The sequence below is a fragment of the Nothoprocta perdicaria genome, unplaced genomic scaffold (genome assembly GCF_003342845.1).
Source record: "Nothoprocta perdicaria isolate Ctin4 unplaced genomic scaffold, notPer1 scaffold_379, whole genome shotgun sequence".
Taxonomy (NCBI): domain Eukaryota; kingdom Metazoa; phylum Chordata; class Aves; order Tinamiformes; family Tinamidae; genus Nothoprocta; species Nothoprocta perdicaria.
Genome location: NW_020455620.1, coordinates 180,263 through 202,381, shown reverse-complemented (window position 1 = coordinate 202,381; position 22,119 = coordinate 180,263). Strand labels below are relative to the sequence as shown.

The 22,119-nt window shown below is 36.0% G+C and overlaps 1 protein-coding gene across 2 annotated transcripts in view; it reads left to right on the top strand.

Moving 5' to 3' along the window:
* Positions 1 to 21,532, top strand: part of TTC8 (tetratricopeptide repeat domain 8) — a 36,228-nt gene extending 14,696 nt beyond the window's left edge. The window contains exons 5-15 of one of the 2 annotated variants that reach the window (XM_026044694.1): positions 81 to 240; positions 906 to 995; positions 3,859 to 3,903; positions 10,011 to 10,096; positions 11,541 to 11,628; positions 14,390 to 14,500; positions 16,169 to 16,308; positions 17,156 to 17,330; positions 18,100 to 18,222; positions 19,253 to 19,336; positions 21,006 to 21,532. In XM_026044694.1, coding sequence (XP_025900479.1) covers positions 81 to 240; positions 906 to 995; positions 3,859 to 3,903; positions 10,011 to 10,096; positions 11,541 to 11,628; positions 14,390 to 14,500; positions 16,169 to 16,308; positions 17,156 to 17,330; positions 18,100 to 18,222; positions 19,253 to 19,336; positions 21,006 to 21,122 — 1,219 coding nt within the window. In that variant the 3' untranslated portion in view covers positions 21,123 to 21,532. The remainder of the gene's footprint in view (positions 1 to 80; positions 241 to 905; positions 996 to 3,858; positions 3,904 to 10,010; positions 10,097 to 11,540; positions 11,629 to 14,389; positions 14,501 to 16,168; positions 16,309 to 17,155; positions 17,331 to 18,099; positions 18,223 to 19,252; positions 19,337 to 21,005) is intronic. The other variant, XM_026044695.1, reaches the window with a different exon arrangement.
* Positions 21,533 to 22,119: the final 587 nt, after the last annotated feature.

Here is a 22,119-nt window from a genome sequence, read left to right as displayed (position 1 = left end):
ATGAAATGCTTTAGATGTAATTGTTTAAAGTCTCTCTATCAATAAATACTACACGAGGATAATGTGTTTAACACCTCCAGGCCAGTAACTCAGTCAGGAAGACCTATTACAGGATTTGTAAGACCCAGCACACAAAGTGGACGGCCGAGTACTATGGAACAGGCTATAAAAACACCTCGAACAGCTCTCACAGCTCGTCCAATTACTAGCGCTTCTGGGAGCTACCCCAGGCTAGGAACGGTAAGTTTCAGGCTGCTCTTATAGAGATAGTTTTGTTGGCCATAATATATAACACAGAGACATAGTGTTTGACTTTAAAGTTGTGTCTAAACTCAAGCTGAGCCTTTCTGATTTCTTGTTTAAAGTGTTTTCAAAGCACTGTTTGAAAATGTAACCTCCTATTAATTTGCAAGTCTGTTTATGTATAAAATACACCTACAGACACAAGTTCTGTGAGATCAATTTTTATTCACTAAAGACCATAGAACTCTATATTGTGTTTTTACCTCAAGTATGTGGAAACCTCTTCCAACCATTTCAGTTTCCTAGAAAGCAAGTGTTAATGTCTCAGTACCTGTCACTTTAGAAGATAAGGAAAATTGCTACTTGTTTAGGCACTTCCTAACAATTAGAAAGAGGGTGGAAAAAAGTACCCCCCCCCCCCCCAAGGCTATTCATCCTACCTTTCTTAAAGATAGTATGTGAGTAGAGAGTTATATTAGGCTAGATTCATGATTTAAAAAAAAAAAAAAGAAATTCTGTAAGATAAATCCCTCTTCCATAGTACAGCAGTGGGTTTACAGAATGCTTAATTTTTATTTTTCCCTGTATATTTATGCTAATACTTCATTTTTTTCCGTGAAAAATGCAAAGACTTTCTCACCATTTTTTTTTCTCCCCTTCAGGCCACAATGCTGACAAATCCAGATGGCCCTTTCATAAACATGTCTCGACTGAATTTAGGAAAATATGCTCATAAACCCAAACTGGCAAAGGTATGTAATTATTTTGGTTGACATTCTTTTATGTATTTCTAACTTTCTGGTATCATTTCAGTGTAACTGTACGTGATATTGTGCATCTGACCAGTGATATAAAGTTCAGACAAATAGTGCATGTTTGCTTTCTGTCCATAAGCAGTAGTTATCAGACTTGGAACTGAAAACATGTCTGAAGAGGTAATTCTGAAAGCATAAGTTGGGAAAAATATTTGGATAGAAGAAAATGTAATAATCTAGAATTACATATAGGTAAGAAAAAAAGAAAAAAGAAAAGAAAGGAGACACAGCAGAACACTCCGCATTACTCAGAAATAAAATTTTATCATACGAATAGATGGTAATACTGACCTAAAAATGCTCAAGTGGTTTGGATTTTTCCCTTTGATTTTATAGAAAGAGTCAGTGATCTTTTTGTATATAAATACTTTTTTTTTGTTTTTGTTTTTAAAATAGATTTTGTGATTGACAGTCATTGAAACTAAGGCTGTCTACCAACAGAATAGGTTTGTCAGTATTTCTGCTCAAGTTTGGGGTTTCAGCCTTGACTGGGGAGGACCTAAAGTCTGATGCTGTGTCACTGTGTGGCCTTTCAGCAGAATCTTCTCCCAGTAGGTCCACTTGTATGGGTCATGTTTTGTGTGTGTAGTTCATTCACAGAAAGCAACTGTTGCACTAAGACCGAGAATTCACTTTGCAGAGGGGGTATCCAAAGACTATCAGACAGACTCTTCTCTCATGAATGTTTGGCTCATGACCTAGAAGTGAACTAACTTTTGTGTATGCAGTCCAGATGAGAAAGTGTACTCTATTAAGCTAAAACTGGTCATTTTAGTTGTTTTTCTTAAATGACTAGCAAATTCTTTTCTTTTTTAATGCTGCTTAAAAAAAAAGAGACAACCATAAGAAATCAATCTTTATTAGTTTATCTGTTTATAAACATCCAGATTTTAATTGTTAGAGAACTATATACACTATTAAGTATGTAGGGCAACTGTCAGATGAAATATTTATTTTCAGTGACAGCTCTTAGGCGTGCCACACACATTTTTAATTTTTCTCTTAATTAGTGGTTTTTCTTCCAAGGTAAAATAGCTCTGTCCTCCTCCAGTTTCATGCAGAAAAATGCTAAAGCCAAAAAATACGAAGCAACAATCCTCCTGGTAATGTCCATATACAAGTGCACTTGTCAGTATTATGATGCTAATATGTTATGACATGAATGTTTCACACAGAATGCAAAAGCTAATTTTAAAGTTAGAGCTACATGAATTTTTGACTTTTCTTTTGAGCAAAATAGCACTAAGGCTGAAGCCAAAGAAGGAAGCTAGGCTGCATTTTGTGTGTCATTGACTAATGTTTTTAAATTTGTAGAGCTGTCACCTTTCTCAGGTGCAAGGCAATGGATGATAAATTCTGCAACTATTAAGTTCATATAGTAAGTCTTTTTAAACATGTAGGTGTTCCTGTGTGTTTAAGCATACAAGCATGGGCAAAGTAGGTATGCAGGTAACTTATGTCTGACTATCCAGGTGCAAGCCTAGTGCAGGAAGCCTTGCAGTAGACATCTGAGATAGGATCTGTCCCTTGAGAGAGTCTGTCTTAAATTTCAGTTAGCAGTTGGTTTATGCTGTAGTACAGGAAGGTTTATCTTTTTCAGCTTGTGGATTTTAATAGTTACTCAGATAAATCTAGATATTTTTATCTAGCTGAATGTCCAGTCATTTAAATACATTTGAAAGTCAGGGCAGGAAGATAGTGGCAGTAAATTTCTCATGGTAGCTATCCGAAAACCATCCCCCTTATCACTTTTAGACTTACTTGCTTTTATTGTATGATTTCTTATTATGGAACTTGGTTTCACCACTTATTTATTTTCTCTTATTATTTTTGTTTTTAATTATCTTCTGCCTATTCTAATCTCCTCATAACTGTATTTTTGCTAATCTTTCTTTATCTTGTGGTTTTCTGTTCAGATCATTTTCAGAACAAAAGTAGGAGAAAAATAGGTTGAGACATCAACCTCATCTGACAAGGCAATTAGTCAGCAATTCTCTGACTTCCTTAATGTTAATCTTTTAATAATTTTGCCTAAGGAAAATTAGTAGAGTCATGGAAAGCCTTTGGAGGATTGCTGGTTCATTCTTTCATTAATTCTTGGTTATGTGACTGCTTTTTGATTAGGAAAGCTTATATTTATATTGCCTTGGAATTATTGTGAGCGAAGAACATGATTATGAAAAGTTATTGTAGCCTAGCTAATACACATAACTTCTTTAAGCTTTGATGTTATGATGTCTGAGCACCAATTTTTAACAGTATTGTGTTGCTGGCATTTGTCATTTATGAGCAAAAAGGAAGTTGAAGCTTTTTTGCAGATTCTAAAGTTCTGTGGGGTTTGAAGTTTTTTTTTATCCTGGATGACAAAAAAAATTTACTCGGCTACATTTTTAATAATTCTGGGTTTAGATTACTTAGATTTTGAATTACTTTAAGTACTTAAATACACATTTCAAAAAATATTTGTTAGATTACGGGTTGATTTTACATTTAAGATGTCACAGAAATATTACTGGGATTTCAAATTTTCCATCTCTTTCAAATTATCGCTACTTTTTTTTTTCCCAAACTGAATTTAATGAAATTAATTTCTTTTAATGACAATGTAGAACATCTATAGTTTTGTTTCTATTCAAATCATAACTAAATATGAATTTCAACAATTGTGATTGTAGATATGATTGTTATCATAAAAAATTAACGTCTGCCCAAAGTGAGGAATATCCTGAATTCTTCTAAGATAACTTTAGTTGTTTTTTTATCTTCTAACCTTACAATGTTTTAAATATTACTTTGACAGGCGTTGTTTGAATATATTTTTCACCATGAAAATGACATTAAAAATGTGAGTATCTGTACTTTTCATTTTCTGTTTTTATTCCATCTCATTCTGTTATTTCTGTCTTTATTCTACTAAATTAAGGATCTAACTAGTATTTCATATCTTAGTACATAAATGAAGCTTTAAAACAAATTTCTAAAAAATCATAGAATCATTATGGTTGGAAAAGACCTTCAAGATCATCAAGTCTGACCTTAAGCCCTTCAAGACCATGCCTGCTAAACCATGTCCCAAAATAGTATCGAGGAAATAGGCAGTGGAGACTGGCCAGACTTTTCTCTATTGCCAGCAGACATTCTGTGGATGATGTGTTGACTGTGTGCTATATAGGTGTGCTTACCTCAATTCCAGTGCTGCAAAATTACGTAATCCTTTCTATAAGTGTACTAATTTACAAATATCAAGATCCCAGTTCTTCTCTTTTTTTCAGAAGCAAAAATAATATTCTAATGCTGTTAAAATTAGTCAAAATCTGACAAAAATAGATTGAACTGAACATCACTGGACATTTGAAATTACTGGGATGATTGGTCTTCCCAGTAATACATTTTGGTCAAGGAAGAATAGGAGTAGGAAGTATTTGGTGAAACTGCAGTAAATTAAAATATCAACATGAGTTTGATCTCTCTAGCAATGAAACTCCATAGGGTGAGATATATTGTGATCCTAGTGGAAACATTATTTTGTCCATACCATTGTGTATAACATTTATTTCATTAAAGATTTTGCCATTAATTTTTAACATCTCTAGAAAAATCTGACAGTTTGCCCAAGGCCTAAGGAATTTACAGTACTGAGCTCTGGGATTAATACAGCTTTTCTAATTATACATTTTTCCTCCTGCACTATCCAAGACCTTTATTCAGCTGCTCTTTCTATGTTACTGTGCTGTATGGGCAAGATCATGTTCAGGTACTTATGGTTTAAACTTGCATAAATACTTGGGTCAAATTTGTGGGAGTTTCTTGGCAGCTTACCCAGGAGTAAATTACTCAATAAAGTGTCAAAATATTTCATTTCATTATTTCATTACTCTGTTAGGTGTATGTTTACAATTGAATTGTAATCAAAATTTCTGCTCAAAGTTTGTATGAAATGATTGTCTCATGTCAGTAGTGTGAAGCTGACTAAACTGAATTTTATGCAGCAATCCTGACATATGATTAGAGTGATGAGAGTTGAAGTTAAATTCCTAACTTGCTTTTTTGATCCTGTCATTTTCAGCTGGTTGAACAATAACTTTTCTTGGCATTGACATAGATCAGAATGATTTCCGAATGCACTGAAGTAGGATGCTTTTAATCTAGTACAAAGTGTTACAGTTTCAAACTTTTGCTGTATTGCAGAGAGTGCTTTTAAGAGTATTGGATTGCAATGAACCATCGCCCAAAACATGGCTGCACCAGTAAGTGCAAGTGTCAGAGCCGTCAGAGAGAAATAGCAATTAACATTTGCTTGTTCTGATACTAAACATTAAGAAAAAGGAGAAGAGAAAAAGGCCTCAAGTTGTGCCAGGGGAGGTTCAGGTTCTTCATACGGAAGAATTTCTACACAGAAAGAGTGTTGAAGCATTGGAACAGGCTGCCCAAGGAAGTGATGAAGTCACCATCCTTGGCCATGTCCAAAAAAGGTGTAGATGAGGCACTTAGGGACATGGATTAGCAAGCATGGTGGTGATGGGTTTATGGTCAGACTAGATGATCTTGAAGCTCTATTCCGGTAATCAAGGAATCACAAAGAATCATGGAAGGCTTCAGGTTGGAAGGAACCTCTGGAGATGCTCAAGCAGAGACACTGACAGCACAGGCACAGGGTCGCATCGTTCTTTGACTCTATGGAAGAATCTTTTTGTGTCACTAATAATGAAGAGATATTTGTTACTGAGAACCCAGTTCTCAGGAATAAAAGAATCACTTAATAAGAGGTCACGCGTGCCTGTGAGCTACGCTTTAAGGACATAGAGATTTTCTAGGTTGAAGAAAACATTTTAGATACTCTAAAAAAAAACTGTAAAATGTTTTTTACATAATAACGCATATATCTTAAAAGTCCTTGATGAGAACCCAGGATCACTATCTTTAAGAAAAATCTTGGATTTATTTATTTATTTTTTTAAGTACTCTAGCCTCAAAATTTAGATCTGTATAAAAAAGGAATGTGAATTCTTCACCTGAAGAAGATTGTGGAAAACAAAGTAGCAGGTTATTTCTTTTCTTGAGCAGTTTCCCAGCAAATTAATAGTAGTTTTAGCCCAGGATTATGATCACAGCACAGAAGTAGTAGAGAGCGTATGCTCCTTTGTCACTTTGTTGGTCTAGAATGGTCTTTACTGTTTTCAACTTTGTTATTTAAAAATCAAAGGGAGTTTTATCATTTCAGTTCTGCTTAGTATTCAGACAATCTAGAGAAAGAATAAAGTGCAGTTTCGTTCAAGGAATAGCCTTAATCAATGTGCATTCAGCTGGGAAAACAGTGCTAGGAATATAGTTCAAATTAAAAGTAAATACATTTATAAGCTATCAATTACCAGAAACTGAGGGGTGGAGGAAAAGGAGAGAAGCGTGTTGCTTCTTCAGCACTTGAAAATGCATTCAAAACTCTTTCATTTTACTTGATGAAAAATTAAACAGTTTCCTAAAGAAAAATGAAATGGGTTTGTTTGTTTAAATTAACGAAATAAATTTATTTAAATAAAATATTACCTTAGCTATCAGTGTTCTTGCTTGTTTTCTGATGGACTGATATATGTTCAATAACTGGCTTTCTGCACTAGTTGAAGTACTTTTAAAAGGCATTTTGGGGGCTAAATGCTGTGAGAGCAGGCAGTTTAAAATGCCTCACCAAGAACAGCTCAGCTTTTACTTATTTATTTCAGCATTAAACTGTGTTACTGGATTCTGCTGTTATTCTTAGGCGAATATTGATGGCCAAACACTTAGTTCTGAGAGAGAACGATGAATGTACATTACACTTGGGGGTCAATAGTCAAGACCTCTGTTATTTTCTTGGTTCTTCCTAACAGTCTGAAGTTTATACTCTCTGAGAGGAAACTATTTATGATGGACTTATATAATAGTTTTGCAAACTATAAAATCCTGAAGACACTTGCTAAAGGAAATTATTTTAAAATGACTATTGCTCATGTCATTTACTCAGCACTCTGTTAAACTCTCATATGCTGATTTATTATAAAGAAATCAACATTTGTGACTAGAATTACTACCATTGAGCAGCATGAGAAAGAAGAATTGACTCACTATAGTTCATATCAATATACATTTTCTTGTTGCATACAATCTCATGTATGAAATTAGTGAGTTTCAAACAAATGTACATTTATTATTTTATTTTTGCACAGCTATAGTAAAGGCTTGTAAAGCTACAAGCTGCTTTATTCTGAGTAGAATCCTAGTAGAAAATCTGAAAAACTTAGTTATCCTAAAGTTTAACTAAGGTGAGCAATGTTAAAAAAAAAAAAAAAAAAAACACTCAGAATCATGCGAAATATAGCTATAGCTAAGACATCTACTTTCTTTTAATTTAAAATTATTCTGATTCATTCTGTATAAAAACTGCTTTTCACCAGAGGGGGAAAAAAAGTATTAGGGTTTATTTATTTATTCATTATCTGTACAAATAAAATAACTGAGAGAAAAATAAATCTCTACCATTAATTCTGGGCTAATATGTTTGTTGATAGAGACTACTGTACACAGGAGTAACTATGCAAAGGGTGCAATAGAGTAACAGTTTCAGCAGACTGGCATTCCCAGATAATGAATGCTATCCTAAAATTATTAAAACTTTTGAAACAATTAGTGTTTAAGATGTAGATTTGAAGTGAAAATCCTTAAGAAGAAATAACAATATCTGCCATTTTGTGAAAGGAGTAATCCTCAGTCCATGGTATTTTCCTTTACTGTTTATTAACACAACTACACTAATACTTAGAAAGGCACAGGAGTGTCACGAGTCTAAGAAGACTTATTATTGTTATTATGGATTGGTTTTAAATTAATGTGCTGTGCAGACTCTACATTGATTTGTACCTTAAGTTGGCAATTAAATGTTTTGTTGTAAACTATGAGAGTAAATTGTGCTTGCAATTGGTATTGAGATGGCAAATGGAAAGCTTTGAGTTTTAAAAGTTTATTTTAATCAAGTTATTAATGTTTCAAAGGCCACATTATCAAAAGATTTTGTTGTAGTGCAAGCTGAAAGCATATCTTCTAGCATGTAAAAAGCTGGCATTTATATGTACAAAGTCATATTGATAGCACTATTTCTGGATTAACATTTTTTAGTTGCATATCAAAAACAAGGTGGTATGTTGACTGTTTTTAATAGGAAAAAGTAGTAACAGGAAATACTTAATTTCAGAAACTAATTTCATAATGAAGTTATACTTTGTTTCTTGATGCTGGGTAATAAGCTGCACGAATCTGCACGAATAGATGCTGAGCTGAAGACATTATTATCTGCTGAGCCTGAAGTACTCTTACTTCCACTCTCCAACAGGAGCCAAAATTGTTAGCCTTGCCTAAAATGCTTATCAAAATAATTAGGATACCTCAATGGAAGCTGAAAGTCGAGCTACAGAAAGGGTATTTTCTAAAATTTTCCCAGTGAACTGTATTGAGACAAGTTTGCTTATATAGCTTCAGATGAAATTGGAGAAGTGGAGAAGGGAAACTGATAATTTCTGTTTTGAAACAGACATCTTCCCATCGCAGCTGTAGTGTCCAGAGGTTGTATTGTGCATTTAGCCCTTAAAAAACATCATCAGGCAAGTAAAATAAGCTTTGGCCCATGGGATCCAGCAGCCTGAGGACTTCAAGGGTTCCACATGCCTAGAAGAGCTAGTGAATTCCGAGCTCCTCAGTATCCTGTATTCCATCAGAGAACCTGTGATTGACAACCCCCTCTTTCCAATTTAGTCAGAAAGTGCAAGTCCATAGCTTAAATTGCTGCTGGAAGGAAATTATTCTTTTCTACACAGCCAAAATTAACTAAGGTGTCTTAGCTCCAGGGGCTTTGCTGAACTATGCCAAATCTATACCTGAATATCAGGTTTATGCAGCCTGTTTCATAGCAGGAGAAAAATGAATAGAATCTATTGCTAGATGTCACTAAATTAGGCTGTTGTGGGTATTTTGAGCATTCATATGACACTATCCTGGGAGTTATTGGTTCCTCTGCTATAAAGTGCTCAGAATACTTCTATATCGCTCCTAATAGAAGGTTAGTTTCTAATTTCTATAGTCTGCAAAATGTTTATGCAGGAGCAAATATTTCGTTGTGAAAAATACCACTTTAAAGCTTTTTATTTATGATGGTATCCCTATAATAGAATTCTTAAATGTAGCATGGTTTTAGTATGTTCTAGAATAAATTAAATTAGGCCCCAAAAAAAAAAGCACTAACAATTGCTTATTTGATAAGTTTCTGTACAGAACAGGCATCAATTTTAGACCAAAATGCTGAAATTTGCATTTTAATGCAGGACATCTCTAACTTTCATACCTACTTTTCAGCTATCTCTGATGTAAGAGGTTTTAGAAACCACCTCCAATAGCTGTTTGTTTCTTAAAATATTTGTCTATTTTAATTCATTGAAAAATTACTTGCCTCATAGGCTTTGTAAAGAGCTCCCAGAATGAGATGCAGCCTCATGCTAATAATGAGAATTCTTGCAGTATTTCAGACTGGCTGTACTGAATTGTTCATTCTATATTTATTTACTTGTTTTCAGGAAACTGAAAGTGAAGGTGGATGGGAAACTGGAACAGAATGATAGCTCATGTGAATATTATATATACTCTGAAGAAGCAACTTGGCAGTCTAATCAAATGAATTTCATATTTGCTCTTTGACTTACTAGAAACTATTAGGATTACGTGTTTTTATGGGGACGTATCATCCTTACAGCTCTTATGTCATAAACTATTCAAAATATTAAATGTTAAGTAGTGCTTTCTGCTTAGATTTACTAAGGCTCTTTCGTCAAATTTATCTTTTTACAAAAATCTTTCCATTGTTTACTTCAATTTTTCCTTTACTTTGCTTACCACAGAAGTATAGATGTTAACATGATGGCTTTGTTTTGGAAGGCTCTAGATTTGGCAGCCCTTGCCACTGAGCATGCACAGTTCAAGGACTGGTGGTGGAAGGTCCAAATTGGGAAGTGCTATTACAGGTAAGCTCTTTTCCTTTCTTTTCTTCTTTTATTTTGTGATGAGTGGCTGTGGGTGCTGGACCACAACTGCTGTGTGTGTTATGTAATATTGGACATTGAGAAATACCACTCTCTATTTAGCTGGCAAGTACTGTACTTATAGTTAAATCTGCTTTAACAACTGAGGAGATTATGGTGCACTACTTGAGGTAAAGACAGCAGCAATGACTACCTTTAAGTAACTGAACTATTTACATTTTTAACAAAGATGACGTGCTTCAAAATTCCTGGCAGAAAATTCAGTAAATAAATGCAAAGAACTATTATTAAAATGAATGAACTGTCCAAAAAATTACAATTTTAGTTTGAGAAAATATCTGTTAGTGAAGGTTTCAACTTAGTGAAATAATAATTTATATTAGACAATTTCTGCCAGTTATGCATTGCCCAAGAAATACGGAGCAGTTTGGAAGATGGAGGCGAGGCTCAGGGCTGGCACCCAGGAGCCAAGTGCCTGACACCAGTGACACACAACTGTGACCCTCTGAAGCGAGGGCAGCAGCCGTAAAGCACAAGGAATGCACTGGTTATTACGAAACACGAGCATCATCTGCAGACTTCGCAGCTGTAGAAGCAGTACTTGGATGAGCAGACTGGTAATGCAAAGCAATTAGCCCTTTAAAATTCCATGTTCCTTGTTGTATCACGGTCAGAAACATTTTGGATGCCTAAGCTAATGAAATTCTTCATTATCCTTAACCTTTATTTGATGTTCTTTAGGAGATAAGGCTGATTTTTTTTTGAACTTAGAGGCCATTCATCAATTTGAGGATTTTGTGAGTAGTGCTGTAGAGAGTAAAGCCTCCAAGCACGCATATGTGCTTCCAGCATCAGAATTACATTATTTACCTGCTGACTCTGTTTCTTTGCTCACCAAGTAGATGTGCTCTTTGGCTAAGGGAAAGAAAAAGCAATTTGGATGTGGAAAATGTACATTTTTGCTGTTGTTGATACAAGCCTCCCATTTTGAGACATTCTGTAGTTTATTTCACACTTACAGATCACTGCTGTTTATTCTAGAGTAATGCAGCATTGCAAAACAAATGTATGTATACACATTATGTATGAAACAGGCTCCTGCAGGGCTTGTGTGCCATACATTCCCCTAAGAACAAGTCTTCAGGGAGTCCATGTGAGGAGTCCAAGCTCTGGTAGAGAAGACTGCATTGTAATGCAGAGGGCAGTGACTTAGGATTTCATGGATTTGCCTTTCTTCTTGTTTTTCAATGCTTATCTTTGTAACCTAAATATACATAAAAGAGTTTTTTTTGTTCACATGCACACAAATGCAAGTATTCTTTTGACTAGTTCCTGTTTGGCTTAGTGTGCACTGCTTTCTAGTGTAATCGGTGTATTTTTAAAAAAGCACAGAAAATGTATGTCATCTTATCTGTTATCTCTTTAGGTTAGGATTGTATCGAGAAGCTGAAAAACAATTTAAGTCAGCCCTCAAGCAACAGGACATGATTGACACAATCTTGTATTTGGCAAAAGTAAGTTCCTGATTTGCTTATTCTATACGGAAGTGAAATTCCAACCTATCCCTGAAAAGTCCACATACCAGAGTAGCTGAGCATCCAGGTCAGTATTCTGTGAAGATTTATAGTGTGTGACCTCCACATAGACTTGAGGCAATTTATGTTAACAGCTGAAACAGAATTAATGTATATAGCTTGAAAATATATTTTGTATTTTCCAGTTTTCCCCCCCAAAAAATTCTTTCTTCTACTTGACTGTATTCTTTGCACTCAACTCTGGTGAGGGATATACAGCTAAAGAAGCACTGGAGTTTCAGGATGGAAAACGATATAGCTATCTGTGGTTGCCTAGGAGACTAATGCAATAAATCGGCAAGGGATGAGGGAAGCTCAGAAACCCAGTTTCACCAGCAAAAGCAAAATAAGGGGAGCTTACAGGAAGCAGTCGGAGACCTTGAAAGAGAGAGTGCTCTCAAATAAACAAAGGCATTAAAAGGCAATAATAAAAGACAAAATAAAGGCATTAAAAGCTGTAGAAGAACAGCTGGCACAGCCAAGCGCTGGAGTTACATGTTTGTGAGGGTACATGTCAAATTCTAGACATTTTCTAAGGCATTCGAGAAGAAATGGCACGTGAAAAACTAAGACTGCGTTTTTCTTCCTTTAGTACTAGAAGAGGATGAAATCAATTGCTGTTTGTCAGCTCCCTTCAAGCTCACTGGCACAAATCTGTCCAAAACAAGTCATCATTACTAGCAAATAATTCAGATGTTTATTTTATGGTACTGGCTCATATTCTCATATTTGCTGTACCTTTGTAGTTCTTGAGTTCTTACATGTGGTATTTAAATTGTTACCATTGGTATCTGAAGACTTGTCTTGGGGCAACCGTGTTTTTGAGCTAGTTTACTCCATTTAGCTAAGTAATTTTAGATTTCAGTCACTAGCAGGAGTAATTCTGCAAAGCACTTGAGCTATACAGGGTGATAAAATAAGTAATTTGATTTATAAAAACAGTGATAGAAGCTGTGCATCCCCCTGTATCGTTAATAACCTGTGTAGAAAGAGCGTTCGAACATCTACCTCCCACTGCATAGACCAGCTAGCTCAAGCATAAGGCATCACACAACATGATTTATGTTGGACTGTGAGTGGGCAGGTAACAGAATAGGGCACTGAGTTACTGCTCAGACTGATCATACTGCAACAATAAGGCTAGAGTTAAACAACCATAGAAAAATAACAGGATTGTGTCAAGTTCTGAGCGAACTAGACACCATGGCATCAGTTAATTTTCTAGTTATGTTCATTAGTACATCTCTTTTGAAATGTAACTTATGGAAAATAAGACTGAAAGAAAGCTTAAAAAGTAAAGATCTTTTTATACAAGTCAGGAATGCTGTGACTTTATGAAGTATTCCAAGACCCATCAGATCAGTCTGGAAGAGGCATGTTTGGACCAGAGATAGGAGAGGTTCCAAAGGGAAAATACAGGCACTTTCCATGTAGCATCTAAAGCGAAGCGATTGTAGGTGCAGTACTCTGCAAGAGCAGGTCTCCCCAGAGCAGCTGTGCTACATGGAGCCCATGTTTTATACCAGGCAGCGTGAAACGTGGCGTGCCTGGGCATGGGACTAATCCTGTATTAGAGTTTGTGACCATGTTGCCTTGGCTCCGTGTTCACTTGGGTGATCTGTAATGAGTGTATCTTCGGAGTGAACCTCCAGCTGAAGCATAGACCAGACTTGAGCCATCATGCTGAGAAAACATAGTAGGCAAACAAACAAACAAAAATAAAAAAGAGCTCTAGTTGTGCTTCCTGTCCTCCGTTTTTTGCTTTTTTCCTTTAAGGGAATGAAGACGGCTGTGCTTCATAGCTCTAACAAATTAAAAAAGAAGGTAAAAGTTAATTAAAATTCTCTTACTTCTAAAAAAGCTGAATTATTTGAAGGTATGGCAGCATGCACTGGCTTACTGCACTTATTTAAGATAAATTAAACTCAGATAAGTCACTCACATCTGTAATACTTACAAATAAAACCACCAGCTTAAGCTCTTCCTAATTAACAAATTAGTTATACCCAGCTATCATATATTCTCTTTCATGTGTGTACTTTGCACTGAAACTCTTTGCGGAATGATTTTGGTGTAAAAAACTGTTGCTAAGAGAAAATAAAGCTTCAAGTGGTGATTAAAGAAAGGAGAATGGAGCATGACAGCCACAATGGAGATATTCATTTAAAGTTTAAAATTTAATGCAGACATTTAATCCATCAGAAGCTATGGCACAGTTTATAAATGAAATATGATATCAAATGATCTGAAGTCTATTTTAGATTCAGTGACATTTACAGATGGAATGAGTTAGGAATAAACCTTTGCTTCCCTAGCTTAATACAGGACATGCAAGAGGTAGCAGCAAAATGACTGAGAAATACTGCCTTCACCTCAATGTCAAAGTATGTTATTTTGGTGTTACTGTGTAACAAGATACTTTTCGGTTTATTAATAATGTCCATATAAATTGATAATGTCTAGATGATAAGAGGGCAAATATAGTTATCTTTCTTGGCTTATTTTATCATCATTACAGAGATTTATTCTTTATTAACTCAATTATTTTCCCAGTGTTGTTCACCATGTTTGCTAATAGTTTGCAGCATAAAGGGAGCAGAGACATTCCTTGAGCAGACTCATTCCTTCCACTTGTCCAGCAGCAATGCCAGCCTGGCCCTGTCACACATTTGACCCTAATATACACATTCTGTTTTCTTAGGTGTATTTGCGTTTGGATCAGCCTGTAACAGCTTTAAACCTTTTCAAGCAAGGATTAGACCGATTTCCTGGAGAAGTGGCTCTTCTCTGTGGGATTGCCAGGATCTATGAGGTGGGTACCTACTATACAACGTGCAGTGTGGTCAAGGTTAGCTGCCTGAGAAAGAGCCAAATATTCAATATACCCAAAAGGTCATGAAAAAAGAGCTACACTCATTTCCAGTATCACTAATGCAAACCAGGTAACATAACACAAAGAAGCTACCAAAGTCATGTCAGGGAAGCCTTGCAGGCTCACTTGTTCAACTGCTTAATCACACCAGGGAGATCCTGCCTTTCCTTGTTCAGACACACAGAAACGAGCCCACATTAAGGCAAGTGATCCAGAAACTGCCCGTGTAGCTATGTCTACATATACTTTTCATTGGACTTTAACTGCTTGAGTCACCGATGACCTATTGACAGGGTCAAACAGCCAAATACTCTTCAGATCTCTTTATTAGTGCTGCTGTCTTCATTAGTCCTGTAAGTCACTGTTAATTTCTTAAGCCGGCAAGAACAGTTGAAATGTGAATGTTTCACAGATTAGGAAGTAGATTTTATTTTAAAGATGGCCAGTTTTAAAGTAATGGTTTTGCTTTAGGTAGGTAGCCATATATTTTGCATTTTAAAAAATATGCATTTTCATATCAAGCAGCAAAGCAGCAGACTTCTATTTAATATATTCCAAATTTTATTACCAATAAATACCAAATGATACTATTCCAAAACAAATATTTTGTTTGAAATTTTTTTTTCTTTATCTACATGCATACTTGGTGTTCTTGCCTGTTCTCATCATTCTCATTTAACCCATAGGAATGAATCCATTTTCATGTTAAAGGCTTTTTGTCCTTTAGTAAGGAAGAAAATAGCTGCATAAATTTTGAGACCCTTCTTTCTAAATTGTTAAGCAGTTTTTAATATGGATATTATTTTGCAGAGCCATGCAAAACATTCCATAACCCTGTAAGTAATTCTTAAGGAACAGCATATACTTGACATGATATAGCTTTGTGCCGATACGTAAGTGCAGGATTATAACTTCATTAGCAAAGATTTATACTGCAGTATAGGACTGTTCATGTTACCTGAATTCACAAGTAGAATATAGGTATCTGTCATCCTAAGACCTTTTTTTCTGCTTTGCTTAGATGACTTACTCGTCTTCCAGCTAGCGTACATCCAAGCATGTGTTCTGATACAACACAGTTGTCTTAACTGGCACATGCTAATAAATAAAAATTTTGGTATTTTTTGGTAATTAATCCACTATTCCTGTTTTCAGTAATACTTCATATGCAATTGCATTCTCATTTATTGACAAAGCATTTCATGAATTTATTTACAAAGCACTGAAAGTAAAAATCAATTGCACAATACTATTTATTATGAGACATTGTACCAAAAGTAGCACACATCCATTGTCCATGCCAAGTTGACCAATATTCACTGTACCAGTGGTATCAGGTTATGACAGGTATAACTAGTCCTGAAAAAAAAAAAAAGATCAATAACCACGTTCTCATGGACTTGTGTCACTTGTGGAGATGCCAACTGGTGATGTTGCATTGATCAGAGAATAGCACAACATATATAATTAACCACAGGTAGTTAAGTACTGTTGAGGATACACTGTACAGGAGCAAGCACTCCTGTAGATTGACATTTTAACAAGTCTCATAATAAAAAATGGTGATGCAAAGGAGAATTAATCCTTTTTTTCCCCTCCATTGTGTAGGAAATGAACAATATCTCCTCAGCTGCAGAGTACTACAAAGATGTGTTAAAACAGGACAACACTCACGTGGAAGCCATTGCTTGTATTGGCAGTAACCATTTTTATTCAGACCAGCCTGAGATAGCTCTGCGGTTTTATAGGTATCTAAACTTGGAGGGAAGGGGTGTAAGAAGATGGACACATAGAAGGGTGATGCAAAGGGTTGGGTTTTGTTATGCAGGTAACAAAATAAGAGTAATATACTTACAGAAAAATAAGACTAATAGATGATAAACATGGAAGGATAAGCAAGCATTTGTAGAAATATCACCATGTAATGATCATACTAACTTAGCATCTTCTCTACCAGTGATAACTTAAATCTCTTTTAAAAATTTGTGATTACTGCATGCAAAGTGTATGCAGAAGTATCAGCATAGAAGATTATCGTAACAGATTATTAATAAATAAGAAATAAGAAATCTTTCATAGTGTAAAGCGGTCTGAGAACACTGGGCCTTTCTTTCAACATCACTTGCATTGGAGAGGCTCATGGAGTTTCCATTTAGCCCCTTTAAAAGGAACAATCTTTGAAATGCTCCATTTGAAGTCATGTGCAGTGATGTGACCACAGAATCCTCTGCTTAAATGTGTGCTGGGGTTCCCCCTATGAAAGCAATAAAAAGGCAGTGTTAAACCATGCTGTTTTCATCTGAAGTTAGAGTGCAAAGGAGTCTGACTCATGCTGCCAAGTCTGAGAGCAGTTGAAGTCAATGTAAACAGTTCCAAGTGATTTCTGCAGTACGTGAGCTCTTTTATGCTTTAGGTTTGAAAATAGGTCATAATAAGTCACGCTGCACAAAGCGGCCCATTTTTTCCTTCAGCCTCGTGGCATACCTGTTATGACAGAAAACATATTATTTAGAATAGAACCTGTGTGTGTAATTTAGAAAACTATGTGCAATTAAAACTAAAAATGGATTTATCAAATGTTTTCTCTTAATATAGACGACTCCTGCAGATGGGTGTTTACAACTGCCAGCTTTTTAACAATCTTGGCCTCTGTTGCTTCTATGCCCAGCAATATGATATGACAATAACTTCATTTGAACGTGCACTTTCTTTGGCTGAAAATGAGGAGGAAACCGCGGATGTGTGGTACAACTTGGGACATGTGGCTGTGGTATGAAAAATACTTAGAACTTTTCTGAATAAAGATTTTACTAAATGAAAACATAACTGGAAAAAGAATATCTTGGATGTAATCATTGACATAAACAGATATAGAGTAGATTCACAGTTTTTGATAGCTTCCTAATATGAGTTCCATTCAGATGCTGATTATTTTTTAATTTAGGTGAGTGAGAAACTCACCTTTTCATCTGGATTGCATTGAAACTATGATAAACATATTAACTTACACTTCCAAAGCACTGCGGTTGGAACTGATGTGCCTATATTTTTCAGCATTTGACACTTTTCATGTATCAGTCAGCCATAAAATGAGAGCTTTAAACAGCACTCAGTTCCTCAAAACAGAAAGTTTTGGTCCCATCATTTTTAACCCTCTAAAGTCTAGAATTATACGGTCCTTTTTAATCTGCATAGAGAGAGGTGAGATAGAATCCCTTTGGACATGTCTCAGGGTGTTTCTTGTTGCTTTGTAAGGTGACCTGTAACTTAATCTTTAGATGACACTTGAGTCATCTAGAAGTTAAATTAGATGACGTGAATCTCGCTAGGATCATGTCTGTGCTGGAGAGAATTTTTTTCTGTTAATAAGAAAGATATGAGAAGAATTGGGAAGAAAGCACATATGGTTCCAGTCAGCATGTTTTTACTGAGAGTTGTATTCCATGGCAGTTCATATGATGAAAAGATACTCAGAACAACAAAACAGACATGTGTTGTTTCAAATCTTTTGACAAATTAAAATATGATCTTACTTTCAGGGGATAGGAGATCTGAATCTGGCTTACCAGTGTTTCCAGCTAACATTAGTTAACAATAACGACCACGCAGAGGCTTACAACAACTTGGCTGTGCTGGAAATGAGAAAAGGCCACATTGAGCAGGTTGGTATTAATTATCTCTGCCTTCCCAGATAGTTTGCAGATAGTCAGAGGTATTTTGTAAAAGATCTGATATGTTCCCAAACTTTTTAGTAGTTTTTAATACTACTAACTTGCTACTCAAAAGAGAGAGTGATTCCTGGTGCCAGCTGAGTGGATTGTTTGGTGCTGTGGAGCTGTCAGCTTGACATCTTCAAAAGAGATCTTCAAAACACCTTCATGGTGTTTAAAAATATACATCAGTCCTAAACGCTTTTTCTGTCTCTTTTTCATGGGAAAGATTTTACTGTCATTTCTCCAGGAGTCTGAACAAATTAGGCTGAGCAAAGCAGAATGCCGGGTCATTGGGGAGGTTAGTCACGTCCACATCTCCCCGTTTTTCAGTTTTCACTTCAGCCCTGAGGAAAGAGAGCAAGGAAAATTCTGCTCACCAGACACGGTGCTGAGCAGGACTCTGGGCAATTTCAAGCCCAGTTCCTGCCAGCACACAGGAACAAATTTTCAGGGAGAATAAATAAGAGGCATAATACTTAATGTATTTTTCCTTATGTAGTTACATATTTTCACCTTGATCTCGGTATTTTTTAAGCTACTAGGAAGTGTGAAAACAAGATAAAGGCTTTCATTGCAAATTTGAAGTGTGAAAATCACCTCGTTTAGCTTTTCAGGGATGCTTTTGATTCTGAATCATTAATGCACATCCTTTCAGAGGCAGTGGGCAAATACAGCAGGACTTGAAATTCTCTTTTGATAATGAATATACTGTTTCATATTTAGAAATACATGGTTGCAACACAGCCCTTGTAGCTTGACCAGGAGTCTTGTGACCAAGTTATTGCAATCCTATTAAACTGCATTATACCTAGATGTACTAAAGATATAACCCATATTATATTAAAGATGACTTATTATATTAAAGACTAACACAGAACCCAGTGTGATTTCTTTAGGGAATGAAGAAGGATGCCTTAGCCTCTTGTCACCCTCCCTCACATATTTCACTACATTTTTGATTTTTTGTCTTTTTTCATAGGCAAGAGCTTTGCTACAGACTGCTTCATCTTTAGCACCTCATATGTACGAGCCACATTTTAATTTTGCAACACTTTCAGAGAAGGTAATGCACTACCCTGCTCTTGTGATCCAAAAGTTGAGCCTTTGATGGGATGGTTGGGTTTTATTATTATTTAAAATATTCCAGATAGGTAATACAGAACACCTAAACTCAAGATAAAATTAAAGTTACATTTTCATTTTAATACCCAGCAGCTTTGAGTGAAAGTAGTTATTAAAATGTTTGGTTTTGAGAACAGGCGAAGCCAACTTAGATAGTTATATATAACTATATATTTAGCATTTTATATAACTGTAGTAGAATTTTAGTATTTCTCCAACTGTACAGAAGATTAACAATTCCACCTACCTCCTTACAATCATCAAATTTTTCATAACATGTATCAGATATATTTATCAGAATATCAGATTTATCAGAGTAGGATCATAGATAGATTTATCCGTAATGATAGAATATCACTTATTCAGTCCATGATCTTAGTTTTCTGAAAAGAAAACTATGTTCAGCTTTTCGATCTCTGAATTTTGTGCTTAATAATTTCCTTCATAAGGAGTGCCTCAGACACTGAATTAACAGAGTTCCTGACATTCTTATTCCCATTAATAAGGAGAAACTTGATTTTTAAAGTTTTACAGAAAGAAATTATTTTGCTAGTCCCTTAAATGTTTTGTTACGGGTATATGTTGTGTGGGCAGCCCAGTTCCTGCAGATACTGAAGCACATGAGTCAGGAAGAGAATAGCCCGTTAATTGATAAGCACATCCTCTCCATTGTGAAACACAAAGTAGTTTGGAATTAATGGTGTTTTAGACCTGCCGATTAAGGAGCAAATTCTAGTCTGTAAGTGGCATGTTACATGTTTTTGCACACAGAAAGGGAAACTGCATATGCTGTAGAGCAGACAGATGCAGCTTGCTGTGTTGCTTTCTGCAGCTCGCTCATTGAGTGGGTGTATGAGTGTAAGGCCGTGGTTTAAGCCCTCTGGTCAGTGCCCCAATTTTCTGCCCCTGCAGAGAATTCTTGCTGCGCTGTAGCTCTGTAGTCCCTTGCCCAGCTCTTCTTCTGTAGCTTTTTCTCTAACCATCTAGGAGCTGAATTCCCAAACATTTTGGTCCTTTTTTTGCTAGATCCACATTCTGAGATGCACTGTTATGTACACTTTCCCCTTTCAAAAATGATTGCTATTTAGGAAAAAATAAAATAGTCTCCCGGGATAGAGATCCACGTAGAAGCATGCTTCTGAAAGCAACAGCAAAGCAGCATACAGCTCACCAGCTCTGTGAGACTCCTCTCTGTGACTGGTTCTAGCTTGTCTCTGTATAAGACAACACTCATATGGAGTTGAAAATCTTTTCTTTTTTTATTTTTTTTTAATTCTTCTTGCTTCAAGCACTGAGCTTTATATATCTTATTATATAGTTTCCAAAAACGTGAGTAGAGACATAAAAGTCACTGACTTGATGAACTGCCTTCCCTTCAAACCCAACTTCTATTTTTCTCCCCACCCCTTCCAGTTTGTCCCCTTTCCTTAAAGGGGGAGGGAAAAATAATACTAAGTTCAAAATCTTCCGTACTCTACCAGGCTCACTTACTCAGTCTCAAGACCTAATATGTTTAAACATTTGTGAACATCAAGAATATGCTGCGTTCAAGAACACATGACAGAAGTATTGCAGTGCTTGGCTCTATTAAGTGAGTTTGTTTTTTGCAGATTGGAGATCTTCAAAGGAGTTACACAGCTGCTCAGAAGTCAGAGGAAGCGTTTCCAGGCCACGTTGATACACAGCAGCTCCTCAAACAGTTGAGAGAGCACTTTGCTATGCTTTGAGGACATATTCTTTATTATGTAAAAGCAGAATTGATGTCTAATACATTTAAAACTATAGCTTGTGGCAAAACCTGTGAGTAGCAGGAAAGTTTAAAGATTCTTATTTAGTTTTTATCAACTTTAAACATTATCAGTTTTAGAAATCTAGCCAGAACATGTGTTGGAACTACATACAAGAGAAGGCACGAGTGGCAAGATACTGCCACGGGGACAGCTTTAAGTAGTTGCCTGGTATGTTAGCAAGTAAGTCTCCATTTTATATTAATGAACTTCTTAAAGGATTTGTTCTGACTTTTCTGCAGAAAAAAATGTATTTAGCTACTCCTGTGTGACAATCTGTCAAGCAGCATCGAGTAAGAATATTTTGTAAGTGGTCTTCATACGTGGCTTTTGATACCATGTTTTCTTACTGAAGTACTTAAGATGTGTGTAAAATACATGTGCAAAGTGGTAGTTCATCTGTTGTTTGTTGTACCAGGGGAATGAAATAAATTTCAGTTTGTATAGTTTGTCTCCTTTGTTTATATAAATTTACATCCCTATTGCCTTGAAGAGTCAAAGAGCCTGAAATACTGTGAAAAGCTCAGCAGAATTGATACTGAACAGCACAGTAATAGCTTTCCTCCTGAGAGGAAAGTGCAGTCCTCATGTCAGCGAGAGAGAAGGCTGCTCAGGAGCTTGCTGGGGTCACTGCTAACCACTGATGGGTGTCACCTGGGCCACCACATAGCCTGGTGGCTACATAACTACATGCATCAGGGTCACTACAGCAACACTGCTTATAACAACAAACATCCAAGGCTGCCTAGACCACGACTCGCAGTGTTCAAGCTAGCAGAAATTTGCATGATTTCCCAACCTGACCTTTTATAAAGGCCTTTAAGAAATGTGGGATGTTAAGATATTCTAAAATGGCACATACTGAAATGGGCCTTTAAAATCATTTCATGCTCATGTGATACTTAAAGGATTTTCTTGGCTTAGGAAGCAGCGCTAC